This window comes from Nicotiana tabacum, chromosome 3, assembly GCF_000715075.1.
Source record: "Nicotiana tabacum cultivar K326 chromosome 3, ASM71507v2, whole genome shotgun sequence".
NCBI lineage: Eukaryota > Viridiplantae > Streptophyta > Magnoliopsida > Solanales > Solanaceae > Nicotiana > Nicotiana tabacum.
Genome location: NC_134082.1, coordinates 154207557 through 154222485, shown reverse-complemented (window position 1 = coordinate 154222485; position 14929 = coordinate 154207557). Strand labels below are relative to the sequence as shown.

General features: G+C 38.1%; 1 protein-coding gene across 2 annotated transcripts; it reads left to right on the top strand.

Moving 5' to 3' along the window:
- Positions 1–9651: 9651 nt before the first annotated feature.
- Positions 9652–14009, top strand: LOC107802103 (leucine--tRNA ligase, cytoplasmic). 2 transcript variants are annotated; one of them, XM_016625546.2, is made up of 2 exons: positions 9652–9797; positions 10251–14009. In XM_016625546.2, the coding sequence occupies exon 2, from the start codon at positions 10279–10281 to the stop codon at positions 13519–13521; it is 3243 nt and encodes a 1080-aa protein (XP_016481032.2). In that variant the 5' UTR covers positions 9652–9797; positions 10251–10278; the 3' UTR covers positions 13522–14009. The 2 variants fall into 2 exon arrangements, with proteins under 2 accessions (XP_016481032.2, XP_075106200.1); XM_075250099.1 differs by lacking the exon at positions 9652–9797 and adding an exon at positions 9974–10094.
- Positions 14010–14929: the final 920 nt, after the last annotated feature.

Sequence of the window (14929 nt, the reverse complement as noted above, 5' to 3'; positions counted from 1 at the left end):
CACCGACTCTCCTTTATTGTTTTCCTTTTCTTTTTTTTTTCAAAAATAAGGCCGAAACTTATGTAGGTTGCCTACGTATCCCACATCCGGTGAGAATCAGACCTGCGTAGTTCGGTCAATTTTGACACATTTGAAAGGACACAGTGTTTGGCTCTTTTGAAATAACTTTTTTTTTTGAAAATTTTTGGGTAGAGTTTCAGGATGCTTTTCAAATACCGAGATGTTTAGAACCGGGTTTTATTTCCTTCCCTTTATCACTCTTGGTTTTCCCCTTTTTTCGCTTTTTTCCCTTGGCCGGTCAGCATGCAAGCCAAAATAAATGTTCACATAGCACGTAGAATGCATCAGGATGGTCTATTATTTCGGGCATACCTGTCCTAGACGGACCCAACCCCTGTGTTGAGTCCCCTAAGTCAAATGCACATGATGCAAACAAACGTTCCTACTAGGGATCTGGCATGAGGCTGTATTTTTCTAGGTTTAAATCCTGGGGTTTTGGTCTAGACTTGGGGTACCCGAGCGGACAACTGGGGCCGAGGAGGGGGCAACGTACCAGAAGCACTAAAGTCTACGTGGCATTGTCGCTTGCCCAACCTCGTTCTATTTGGTATAATTTCTACAGAAAAAGCGGGCTACGCGAACGTATTCACCATTTCCAGAAGACTTAGATGGGTGGCGTAAGAAGACAGTTAAATACAATTCAGATAATATTAAAGCGGTAAACAGGTAGCATTTAGCACAAAAGATTCACAGAATACAGTAATATTAACAATAAATAAAGCCAAGTAAAAATCATGTTAACAAGCTTGAATTCTTGAACCCTGAACCAGAGATTCTGGGTTCGATCCCGGCGGAGTCGCCAGAGCTGTCACACCTCCTTTTTCACTATACCCCGTAAGGGGTATATATATAAGGGAGTTTTTCCAATTAAAGGACAATCGAAACGAGATTGTTTATTTATTAAAAAATCAGAGTCGCCACTTGGGAGATTTATGGTGTCCCAAGTCACCGGTTCAAATTCCGAGTCGAGGAAAAGATTGACTCTGTATTACAGTCTGCGAACCAAAAATCCGAGTAAGGAATTCTGTTAACCCGGGAGAAGGTGTTAGGCATTCCCGAGTTCCGTGGTTCTAGCACGGTCACTTTGATCATACTTGGCTTATTAAAATTGTTTAATTACTGACTTTAGATCCTATGTGCATTTACCCTTTACCGCTTTTAAATCATTTAATTATTCGTAGTTAAAGAATTGAGTTAAGCGTACGTATACTCTTTTCCTTTGGCGCATCAAAAATCATGTCACGCGAACGTGTCCATAATTAATAATGCTTTGTTTATTATTAAGAAAAATTAGCCGAAGTTACGCGAACGTATACTCCAATTTACTTTTAAGAAATCGTAACCATGTCACGCGAACGTGTCCACAATTACGATAGTATTTTAAACGGCCCTAAAGGTTTCTCTACGAATATTTGACTTATTGAAGGCCATAAAAAATTCGACTGGATGGCATGCCTGGTTACGAAAGGTTCAAGTTAATGAAGTGAGGACCGTGCACTTTGAGATTTTATTTGGCACGACACATCTTGATTCCACTTTTAAAGGGAATGCAAAATTAAACTTTGAAGGCCATGAACTATATCCAATTCTAATATGGTACGCCTCACGTATAAATTCTTTATTTGAAACTATGAGGCCTCAAACTATTATTATTATTTAGGATGTCATGCTTCAATTACAAAGGAATTATCCTGAAATCACATAACTTTGAGCTATTGCCTGTGTGGATATCCTTTTTCATTGTCTTTCAAGTCTTTGGACCGAGCCTATTGCTAACGAGATTGGCAAAAGCGGTCAACTGAAAACTGGGCTCAACTCGGTCCAAGGGCTGAACTGCACGCACCCACTCAGAATTGGGCTATGAGTCCAGGCCCAGGTGAGCCGCAACGTGCTAGATGTGTCAGTGACACAGCACTGATGGAGAGATCTAGGCTCCAGACTAAGCCCATAAATATAAGAGATCCAAACGCCATAGCCCAACGCCAATACTCAGAATCATATGCTTTTAAGCATTTCCACAAAATGAAACAACAAGAGGCAAAGAACTAAACTAACCTGAGAATTATCAAGTTTAAAAATTAGACCCTATATCTACTTGAAAGCCCGTGTGAATTTATTCATGAATCAAGTAGGGCTAGGTAACAACTAAAGTACTGAGCTTATTCAAAAAAAAAACTATTGGATGGGCAACAGAATACAAACCAGATTTGCTGAGGAAGAACAAATAAAAGAACTAATTTGAGGGATGTTTCAACACTACTAAAGAAAAACATCTCCAAAGTTTAACGAACTTCAGCTAAATCAAGCCAAACGAGAAGTCCAAACATCATTCAAAAGGAAAACCACATATTCAAGCCTTGTAACGAAATACCAGACTAACACATGAACGAAATATACAAAATAAAACTAAACACATGGACAAAATACAACACATCTGAACAATTACTCGACAGTAGGAAGCTAGCTTTTGCCATCTCACTTCAATTTGGTTACATGGCTTCACATTTGTACCTCATATGTTAATCAAGAGTCGATACATACCTGGGAATAAAGAGAAACAACAGAAGAGAAGAAATCAGTAGCTAGCAACAGCAGAGAAGCAATGGAACAGTGATAGAGTCAGCCAATTAAACTCAGGGAATTCAAGCTGAAACCCAAACTATACAGTACTCCACACGAACAAACCCAAACTCAGCTTTCAAACCCAAAATGAGGTGCAAAAGTCCCAAAGCCAATTTCTGTTGAACAACAACCCAGCATAAATCAAACCTAAACTTTTTGACTCGAACTTAATCCATTTCAACCCCAAAATAAAGCAAAATTGCCTCAGGAATTGAAAGCCTCAGCGTTTCAAAGCAGGAAGTTCAATGGAACAGTGTGTTTTTTTTTCAAATTTTTTTTTAACTGTCTGTGATTTTTCTGAGCTTTTCTTCTTTTCAGCTCTTTTTTTTTCTTTGAAAGGCAAGAAATGATGCCTTTATAGGCAAGAAACAGGGCAGCCTAAAAGAATTCAGATTTGCACTTCTACCCTTTTGATATTTTCATTCTTGCTTAGATATCCCTAAGTTAAAAAATAGATTTTCACATTAATCCCCACCCCAGTTTCCAGGAAGCTTCCTCAATCAGTTATTCAGAGATTCTCTACCTAGACTTCCTAATTTACCCTTCAATACCCCCGTTATTACCCTGAAGCAAGATAGAATATGGGTCAAATTGACCCAACTCAATTTGGTGTGGGTCTATATAACCCATGTTGAATCCCCTCTTGGGCTCTCTGTCTTCAAAACATAATTCGAGCCCCAATCAACAATCAAAATTTAATGGGCTAAACAGAATTTCCAACAAGAAAAACCAGCAAGCTTTTTTAAAAAATAGACCAAAACAAAAGAAAAAGGGACATAAACTGATTAACAAAGCCATTAAGCTAAGCTCGTCATTAGGCTAATTATGCAACCAAAACAAACAAAAGATGAACACATAAGAAAAGAAAAGAGAAAACAGAAAAAAAAGATGAAAATGTTCTTAAAAGAAAGAATAAGAAACATGCAAGAAAAATGAAAAGAGACTGAGAAGTACCTAAAGAACTGGACGGGCCTAAACTTGAATTCAATCCTTGAACTTTCGATTTTGACCGAAATGGTTTTAATCATGTGTTCTCAAATGAAAACACATGAATAAAACCAATTTCGACTTCAAATCCTCAAAAAGGCACACTGATTTAGGTTTTGGAATTTTAGGGTTCAGATCTTTGATTTGAGATTCGAAGAATTTGGGACAGATTCGAGGGAAAAGAAGTGAAGATTTAGAATGAGGAGATGAAGGGGAGTTTGGGGTCGATCGGAGCACCGCCGCCGGCAGAGACGATTTCCGGCCGGCGGTTCCGACGAGGATGATAAGAGGGGTGAAAGAGATGGGGGGGGGGAGGGCACGTTTGGACACTTAAATATCACATGCCCCGAGCTTCAGGACCGTCCGATCAAGAAACCTCGACGGTCCTGATCTATTGCCCATGAAACAACGTCGTTTGGTTTTGGGGGGGGGGGGGGGTCAGACCGGGTTAAGGTGGTTTGGGCCGGGTATTGGGTAATTTTTGTTTGGGCTGGGGACAATTAAATGGGTTTTAGCCGAGATTTGGACCTTCTTTCATTTCTTTCTTTTTCCTTTTTTCAATTTCAAAATTCTCTTCTTATCAAAATTAAAATTAAAATAAAACCTAAATTAATTAATAATAATTTTTAAACTAAATTAACCTACCCAATTAGATTAATCACTCATCATGGCATTTACAATAACTAATTAAATCCTAAATTTAAAGAGAAATTATACAATTCAAAATTAAAAAGTAAAAATGCAAAATGAATTATTTTTTGTGATTTTCATTTTTTATAAAACAAACTAATTTGCTAATTAATCTATAAATATAAAATTAAATCCTAAATGCAGATGCAACATATTTTTTTTGTATTTTTTATGAATTAAATAAAATAAACGTGCACAGACAAATGCAAATAATTAACAGAAAAGGCCACGAAATCCAACAAAATTGCAAACACTGAAAGAAATTATTTTGTTTTGAATTTGTTGGAGTAATTAATATAGGGTAAAAATCACGTGCTCACACTCATTCGATCATAAGGCCCCTTGGGCCTGCTGACCTTCGAGGATAGCGTTCCTCGCCTTCAACTTTCGAATCTCCTCAATTGAACTGTTTTGCGCATTGATGAGCTGAGAAATTGTCGAAGTACTGCCTACCCCTTCATTCTTTTCGATACACTCACATTCTTCCAAAGTTGTTTGAGAGAAGGTCTGCTTCTTGGTCCCTACTTTGCATTTTCCCAATGGCACTTTGAAGAACTTAAAAATTTGCGTAAGAAGAAACCCATATGAAAGACCATGGTTTCCATCCTTGAAAGTCACCACCTTCTGCATATGTTCAATCATGATGGCAGGTAGGTTTACAACTACAAATCCATCCAGTGCCTCCATCAGATACAAGTCAGACTTTGAAGTAATGGACCTCCTCTCAGCACAGGGTAGAAGAATCTTGTTCACCAGCTCGAACAATAACTGATAAACTGGAAGCAAGGCTTTCTTGTGAAACCGTTCCCCCTTCTGGTTTGCACCATCCTTTACAATAACATTTCTGAAGTTTGACCCACACACATCCTTCACAGAAGACTTACCATCAGTAGGGACTTTAAGAATTTTCCCAAGTAGAGCAACATCAAACACAATATCCACCCCATTTACTAAAGCACAAATATGGCTAGTGTCAACAGGAAAGAGGTCGGCATAGAAGCTTTGGACCTTATCCTCATAGACCTTGGGTGCATCCATTTTGAATAAATGCCCCATCCATTTGGAATAAATTCCCCCACTGTTGAAACTCAACCATCTCAATTACTTGTCTCATGCCAGCCATATCAGAAATTGCTGGATCAAAAGTGCGACCCCACAAGACCCTTTGGTGCCTCAATCGATCTGTAGTAGACCAAGTCTCACTTTTCACTCTCTTTGTAGAATTAGGTTCCTTCACAGGTTCTAACTTTCTTTTTCCAGACTTCACACTCGATTTTTCTCTTCCACTAGACTTGTCCAACACATCCTTATCAGAAAAAGATTGTTCACTCACAACATGTTTCAACTTTCCACATTTCACAACATCTTTCAACTTTGAACTAGGGGTAATAATATCCTCCACTGAAGCAGATTGCTTCTTCTTCTAAGATCTTTTAACCAAGGAGTTGGGTTCCTCTGTTGTTTCCTCATTGACTTCCACCACAGGAATGTCCTTGTCACATACCACTTCTCTATTTTTTACCAACCTCTTCTTTTTCTTCTTACTGCTCCTTTTGCTCTTTTGTAGGGCAGACTCATAAGCCTCTTTTGCTTGCAACCTAGTAGTAGGTTGCTTAGTAAAGGACTCAGAAGTGATAACTGCCCTTCTCTTGACAATAAAAGCATCCAGAGCAATGTTATCTTGATCTTCCTCATCACTAGACCTCATCTCAGGAACCAGAATATCCAAGGGTTCAACAACAAAGTGTGGAGAAGGAGCAGGAATAGAACTGACATGGGAAGGGGATCCTTGACCTGTTTCCTCTGGAGAGGGGTCAGATCCTTTACGAGAAGTCCCAGTAGTTTCTGCTGGTGCAGAGTTTTCAAAGAGCACCACAGCTCGTTCTTCCACAAACCCATGTGTCTTGTTCCTCTGAGACTCGGTCACACCAGAGATTACCTCATGCATTATTCCATCTACAAATACGACCAATATGTTTGCAACGACCTCTTTCTCTAGAGACTCCATGGTTACCACAAACTCAGGAGCAAGAACTGTTGGAGATTTATCAACACTAACCTCTAAGACCTCTACAATCTGCGGAACTCTACCCTGTTCTCCACCCTTGCTTTGGTCGGTGAGAATCTCAGTCGAAAGAAATAAAGGATTATCAAATTTTGGGGTTTCTGAGTTCTCATCATTTGGAACGAGAGAGAGGTCTGAAGGAGTTGTATGAGAACTAGAGAGTGTATGGGAATCTGGTTTGGGGGTGTTTTCAGTGGTTGAGACTAGAGTGATGAAAGAGGGTTCATCAGGGATGGAAGAATCAAGGGTTTTCTCTAGGGTGTTCTCAACGGAAGAAGGGATTATCGAGTGATTTTCAGCCATTGCAGAGATACAATTGAGAATTTTTTGGAAAAGGTTTGATGAGAGAAGTGTGATCGTTCAAGAAGAAGAGAGGGTTTTAATGAGAGAAGATAATTATGAGGGAGAGAGAGAGAGAAACCGATTTTGAAAAGTGTGTGGGGAGTTGCAACGTTTCAGAGGGAGATGAAGGGATTTGAAATGAAAAGATGTGACAGCAGGGTCTCAAAAGGTGGATGACATGGCACTTGATTTTCGCACCTTTTTAAGATATGTATGAAAAATGTACAGGACTACTAACCTGTGCTACACTATTTCTGTATACAGTGCAGGCAATCACTTTCTAGTTGTACACAATTGACTTTGTACTGCTACGGGAAACACAAGGGTATCAAGTCCTTGTGTTGGTTCTCTATCTTCTGAAGTTGTAGTAGTTCACATTAGCTGGAGTCCGTTGATTTGCGATGTGTACCAAGTGTGTCAGGTTCCTTATCTGGTTCTTTGACAGTAAGTTTATGAGATCATCAAAACATAAAGCTAAGATATTGTAAACTCATCAGTATCAATGGATGTGGACGTGGTAATAGACGAAATTATAATCGTCATCATTGTGGTAATGAGAATAATAAGGATTCTCAAAATAATCCTTCACTCCGTGAAAGTAATGTTTGTCATTGATTTGACATGAGATTTTGTAAAGCATGTGGTAATGAAAATAATAAGGATTCTCAAAATAATCTTTCACTCCGTGAAAGTAATGTTTGTCATCGATTTGACATGAGATTTTATAAAGCACATATAAATGATTATGGTCTATTCATGATGTGAATGTGATAACATGTGGATTATAAATACATATTCATTTTTGGAAGAATATGAGCATGCTAGTGGTATATACCACACTCTCCTCTAGAAGGAGGTTTGATAGGGAATACGAAAATAATGTCATTATTATGGCATGAATGATCATTGGTCACATACCTATTGTATGCCAAAATATTTTGGCGATGTGATTATTAAAAGACAGCGGTAATGCAAGAAACAAATCTTGCATTTAATTTTGACCATAACCATAATGGTATAACTTTCTCTTTAAAAGAGATATTCACCGTATGGATGTTGATTAATATGTGGTACTACAAAATTAGTTGAGAACTCTACAAGAGCCAATTATACTATTTTAGAAAAACACAATTGATTACCAATAAGGTATTGTGTTGTAGTAAGTATCAAAGAAACTTATTCAGTTTTCAAAGTATACGCGAAATCAGTTGATTATATTGAGACTATAAATAATATCTTCTATTACTTCAACTTATAGCGGGCAATATGTATGTGAAAAGCTACCCGCTTTATTCTCCAGTTTGTACTACACAAATATAAAGATGCCACAATAAAGTAGAAGTTTATTGATATAAAAATCCTCATCATAATAAACTTGGAGTTTGTTGATAATTGCACATGTCATAGTGTAAACCTGAATTTTATCAATATTGATAATTTATCCGGTTGACATAATTGGTTTAACCATATTAATTTAAGTATGATGTGTAAAAATAAAAGAGAATTCACATAGGTAAATATTAAAGAACAAGAAAGTTCTTTACGAACTCTCTTATGTTGCTTGTTCTCATTAATTAATATACCAACTAAAAATGTGATTGAATCCTATGAATGCTGAAAATATCAAAGGTGGATATGGGCTCATTCATCTGCCATGTATACCACATACGATGCATCTATGAGATATTTACATGTGCGATTATTGTTAACCCGCAACCTGATGTTTGCGAGGTAAATTGCTCAATAATTTAATTTAGAGTATATTCCAGATTTTTTTATTCAAGATAATTCATCTTGATAAGTTGGTTTACATCGCAGTTGGTTTAGCAAAATGATTTATTGAGTGCCTCCACTTAATAGCTAAACTATTGCTTATGAGAACAAAATTATCTATATCAATTTGATATATATTATATATGAAAGTATATTACATTCTCCCATCACAAGTGGTTCAGGGTCAGGAACCAAATAATTCCATCTTATTATTATTGATGTGCGGTGTCTATTTTGATTAACACCATAACACACAAAGATAAGCTTCCAAAGTTAAGGAAGCAAGTTAGTTTTTCTAACATGAGGGGGAGACATGATAAAAGTTGAGAAAAAGTTACGTGGAATAAATTATCATTTCTACATCTGGATCATCGAATAAGATAATATGAACTTGAGGTTCATAAAATGATAATTCATCTGCAATAGAATGATGATTTCAAGGTACAACATATTCATTCAAGTTACTATGACCGATTTATTTATCGAATCTCTACCAACGATCTTTTGAAGATGATGCACATGATTAGAATGTGAAGGCTTAAGGATGTGAATTGATGCTCTCATCAGGGGGAGTTAATACGCGTTGTACTCTTTTTTTCTTATAAAGTTTTATCCCACTGAGTTTCCTTGCAAGGTTTTTAACGAGGCAACCAAAAGGCGTATTTCTAAACATGTGTACTCTTTTTCCTTCTTTAGAATTTTTTCCCACTGGGTTTTATTTTAGTCAAGGTTTTAACGAGGCACATTATATGTTGAATAGACATTCAAGGGGGAGTGTTATAAATTATATTTTATTTATGGTAAATGTCTATATTTTAGAGAGATTTTAGGGTTTGTTACTTGGTAACTAAGTCACATTTTCTAAAAAGAGGGGTTGTATTCCATTGTAATTGACTCTAAATCAATAAGAATTCTCTCTCTACTTCTTTGTGCAATACTCTTCTTCTTTTATTATTTCATAACAACTATTTAATTTAGTAATAGAAAAGTTTTATCCTATTAATTTATTCAATGTTACTTTTAAAAAATATTAAAATTTAAAATATTTTATTAATAATTATAAATATAAATTATAATATAGCAGTACTTTATATTTTTGAGGCCTTAGATATTTTGAGGCAAAGGCAAAAGCTTCTTTACCCTATAGCCGCCCTTGATATTTGTTCACTGTGGCGTCTCGTATACTGAGACGATATTCACTTCAGCCTAAGCAATTGTCATCATATGTTGTATTCCCATTCAATTTAAGCAGATCAAGGTAAACCCCTTTTCCTTGTTTGTCTCTGTTTCTGTATTTTTCTCTCAATTCTTGAGTTTTAAGTATTTGTTAGTAACAGAGCTAATTTTATTGAAGCAGATCGATCTATTACTTTTCTTTCATTTTTTTCAAATACCCATCATTCTTATGTTGAAAACCGATCATAAAGTCTCAGTCTTTGGTGGGTTCATTGATAAGTTACTTTTGTTTTCATTGTTTATTTTAGTCTTTTTAAATACAAGTATTTTGTACCCATCATTCTTATGCTGAAAACAAATCATAAAGCCTCAATCTTGGGTGGGTGCATTGATAAGTTACTTCTATTTTTATTGTTTATTTCAGTTTTTTTTTAAATAAGTATTTCGCTTAGTTAGTTGGTTGAATGATTTTTAAGCTGCAGCTTAGTTGCTCTGCTGATAGTGTTTTCTAATTATGTTCTTCTGATTCTTTCAGATACTGTGGGTTTTCTGATAGAGAAGTGATGGCAGAAGAAGGAGGCAGAAGTTTTGCCCGAAGGAACCAATTGTTGGAGATAGAGAAACAGGTTCACAAGTGGTGGACAGAAGGTGATGTTTTCAGAGCTGAACCTAAAGAATTGCCTCCGAAAGCGGGTGAAAAGTTCTATGGGAATTTCCCTTTTCCTTATATGAATGGATTTCTTCATTTGGGCCATGCTTTTTCAATATCAAAGCTGGAATTTGCAGCTGCATATCACAGATTGAGGGGTGCTTCTGTTCTTTTGCCTTTTGCCTTTCACTGCACTGGGATGCCCATAAAGGCATCTGCTGATAAGCTTTCAAGGGAGATATCGAGGTTTGGGAACCCACCTGTGTTTCCTGTTGTGAAGGAAGAGGAGAGTGTTGAAACAGAAGTGAAGGTTGAGCCTGAAGGTAATCAGGCTCTACCGGGTGGAAAATTTAAAGGAAAGAAGTCCAAGGCTGTTGCGAAGACTGGTGGTGATAAGTACCAATGGGAGATAATGAGGAGTTATGGTCTGTCCGACGAGGAAATTGCCAGGTTTACAGACCCATATTACTGGCTAACTTACTTTCCACCACTGGCTGTAGAGGATCTGAAGGAGTTCGGATTGGGTTGTGATTGGCGTCGCACTTTTATTACAACCGACGTGAATCCATACTTTGATTCATTTGTACGGTGGCAAATGCGGAAGCTGAAAGCCTTGGGAAGGATTGTTAAAGATCTGAGGTACACCATCTATTCACCCCTAGATGGTCAGCCATGTGCTGACCATGACCGTGCTTCTGGTGAAGGAGTTATTCCTCAGGAATATACTCTTATCAAGATGGAAGTTCTCCCACCTTTTCCACCAAAGATGAGTGGTTTGGAGGGGAAGAAGGTGTATCTTGCAGCAGCTACACTGAGACCAGAGACCATGTATGGGCAAACAAATGCTTGGGTCTTGCCAGAAGGAAAATACGGGGCATTTGAGATTAATGATACTGAGGTTTTTGTCTTAACTTATAAGGCAGCTCTTAATCTAGCCTATCAAAAGTTGTCTCTTATCCCTGAGAAGCCTTCTTGTTTGGTTGAATTGTCTGGTCAAGATCTTATAGGGTTGCCCCTGAGGTCTCCCTTGGCATTTAATGAGATAATATACACTCTGCCCATGTTATCTGTTCTTACTGAAAAGGGTACTGGAATTGTAACTAGTGTTCCCAGTGATTCCCCAGATGATTATATGGCCCTCCATGATTTGAAGTCGAAGCCAGCTTTCAGGGCCAAATTTGGCGTGAAGGATGAGTGGGTCTTGCCATTTGAGATAGTTCCGATTATCAACCATCCAGATTTTGGAGATAGATCAGCTGAGAGAATTTGCATTGAGAAAAAAATCAAGAGCCAGAATGAGAGAGATAAGCTTGATGAGGCAAAGAAAATAATTTACAAGGGCGGCTTTTATGAGGGAACCATGATTGTTGGAGAATTTGCTGGTATGAAAGTCCAAGAAGCGAAAGGTCTGATCAGGAGCAACCTTTTGGAGATGAATCAAGCTGTAGTATATAGTGAACCTGAGAAAAAGGTCATGTCGAGATCTGGGGATGAGTGTGTTGTGGCTTTGACTGATCAGTGGTATCTCACTTATGGAGAATCAGAATGGAGGAAGGCTGCAGAGGAGTGTTTGGCCAGTATGAATCTCTATTCTGATGAGACACGTCATGGCTTTGAGCACACTCTCAGCTGGCTTAATCAGTGGGCTTGCTCTCGCAGTTTTGGGCTTGGGACTCGTATTCCTTGGGATGAGGAATTTTTAGTTGAGTCCTTGTCTGATTCCACTATTTATATGGCATATTACACCGTGGCACATTTCTTGCAGAAAGGGGACATGTATGGTACTGACCATTCTTCAGTGAAACCGGAGCAGCTGACAGATGAGATCTGGGAATTCTTGTTCTGTGATGGGCCTTTTCCCGAAAATTCTTCCCTATCTTCTTCTCTTCTCAAGGAGATGAGGAAGGAGTTTGAGTACTGGTATCCATTTGATCTCAGAGTTTCTGGCAAGGATCTTATGCAGAATCATCTTACCTTTTGCATCTATAACCACACCGCCATCTTCCCTGAGCACCACTGGCCACGTGGTTTCAGATGCAATGGGCATATAATGCTGAACTCTGAGAAGATGTCCAAGTCTACTGGAAATTTCCGAACACTCCGGCAGGCAATTGAAGAGTTTTCTGCTGATGCCACACGCTTTGCTCTTGCAGATGCGGGTGATGGGATGGACGATGCTAACTTCGTCTTTGAAACAGCTAATGCTGCTATCTTACGTCTCACCAAAGAAATAGCATGGATGCAGGAGGTTCTTGCTGCAGAGTCATCTTTAAGAAGCGGGTCACCATCCACATATGCAGACCGCGTGTTTGCTAATGAAATAAATATTGCAGTCAAGACTACAGAGAAGAACTATAGTGAATACATGTTCCGTGAAGCTTTGAAAACTGGTTTTTATGATCTTCAGGCTGCCAGAGATGAGTACAGGCTTTCCTGTGGTTCAGGAGGCATGAACCGGAATTTGCTGTGGCGATTTATGGATGTTCAAACAAGACTTATTGCTCCGATCTGCCCACACTATGCTGAATATTCCTGGAGAGAGCTTTCGAAGAAGGATGGTTATGTCATAAAAGCTGGGTGGCCAGAGGCTGATTTGCCAGATCTTACCCTTAAGAAGGCCAATGTTTATTTGCAAGACACAATTGTCTCAATGAGGAAGCTGCTTCAGAAGCAGGTTTCTGGTTCAAAGAAAGGAATTGTTAATCTGAATAGCCAAAACAAACCTACTGTGGGCCTGATATATGTGGATGAGCAGTATCGTGGATGGAAAAAGGAATGTTTGGAGATTCTGCAGAGGAAATTTGATACGTCAACTAGCTCCTTTGCACCTGACAAAGAAATCCTCACCGAATTGCAGAAGAGTGATATTGCGCAACAAGGCAATTTCAAACAAATACAAAAGCTCTGTATGCCTTTCTTGAGGTTCAAGAAAGACGAAGTTGTGGCTGTTGGGGTTCAAGCATTGGACTTGAGGCTTCCTTTTGGTGAGATTGAAGTCCTTGAGAAGAACTCGGACTTGATCAAGAGACAGCTTGGTCTTGAGAGATTGGAGATCTTATCAATGACAGATGATGCCCTGGAGAGAGCAGGGCCTCATGCTGCAGTTGTGAGGCAGAATCCTCCATCACCAGGGGATCCAACTGCAATCTTTGTATGAGTACAATTTTTGCGGCATAAGTTAGGAACAGGTCTTGTTTGAGACCAAGATGATGTGATACTTTTCTCATTCTAGGTCATTTTTGTCCTAGCATTCTGCCTACATGCTATTATTTGCTGAAGTTTTCTGCTGAATTTTCCGATCCAAACAAGTGGTTTATTTGTTTGTGAATATGGAGCAGCTGCAATAATATCTTCACAATAGTACTCATTGACTAGATTTGACACTTCGGATGAAGCCAAGGCATCTTCGAGTTTCGGATTCTACAATGTTTCCAAGTTATACCTGCTTTTAATCGTTTCTGCTTGTAGCTTAATTGTCTTTTGATGCTGTATACCGTGTCCAAGTATGATTGCATTTTGTTTTGTAGTTTTAGGGAATTTCAGATTGCAAGGCCTTTATCAAATTTGTAATTGTTAGTCCCCTTTTCTTAGGAATTTCTGTATGTCCCATTTCTTTCTTCCAAATGGAACTTTCACTTTAGCAAATCTGTTTCATTACTTAGTGAATGAGTAAATATAAAAGTATATGGTGTTTGCTAACTTTTTGTTCCTTTTTTGAAAATTGGGAGGAACTAGTTAGTTAGCATTCAAGGTTAAGGTGAATGAGAAGTTATATTGATGTGATGATTTATTATACTCTTTATGTTACAGGAGAACAATGAATTTATTGAAAATAGGTTGCAAAAAAGGGGGATAAAAGCGCTTCCTCAAGAGTTTGGTACTTACAAAAATGAACAAAAGCAGTCCTCTAATTAACTATACGAGTGGCAGGTTTCATTACTTGGCCGAACAGAAAACATGACCTAAATTATAGCTATAGCAATTGTCTACTGAAATGAAAAACCAGCACCTTTGAAGCATTTTACTAGGGCCTGAAGTTGATCTCTTTATTCAAGACTTGAAAGAGTGAACCTGTTGCTGGTCAGGATGCTTCCCTGGTGGAAGTAGCTTATCAGGTATGTCTTCTGATCTGCAGTTTTTCAATTTGCAGGTAATTACCTCCTATGTGGGCCTTTTGGGAGGTTCAGTACATATCAAGGATGACAGTAGTATCAACTTCAAAGTCCACAAGGAGCTGCAGAAGAATGAATGCCCTCATATTCTTGCTGGAAAACCTCCAAGGATGCTTGCCTATCTTTTAGAAATGTGATCCATTTTATACTGACAAGATGCTTGAATCACTTAGTATGTCTTAGCTGTGTGCCAAATTTCCTTTTATTGGTAATATGTTCCCTTCTTTGTCTATACAAAGACGAGGAGAGACGTGCAGGAAGTATTCGACATCCTGTGACCAGTTCTTGAATTCAGAAGTCTGCCATTTTTCGATTATTTCAGCTTTCTGCAGGCGATTAGTAGTAGTGAAAGTACATCTTTAAGTTGGTTTATTGGGGAAGTAAGCAAAATGA

Bases quoted from the DNA above. Each gene is read 5' to 3' on its own strand.
- LOC107802103 (XM_016625546.2), top strand. From the start codon at position 10,279: ATGGCAGAAGAAGGAGGCAGAAGTTTTGCCCGAAGGAACCAATTGTTG.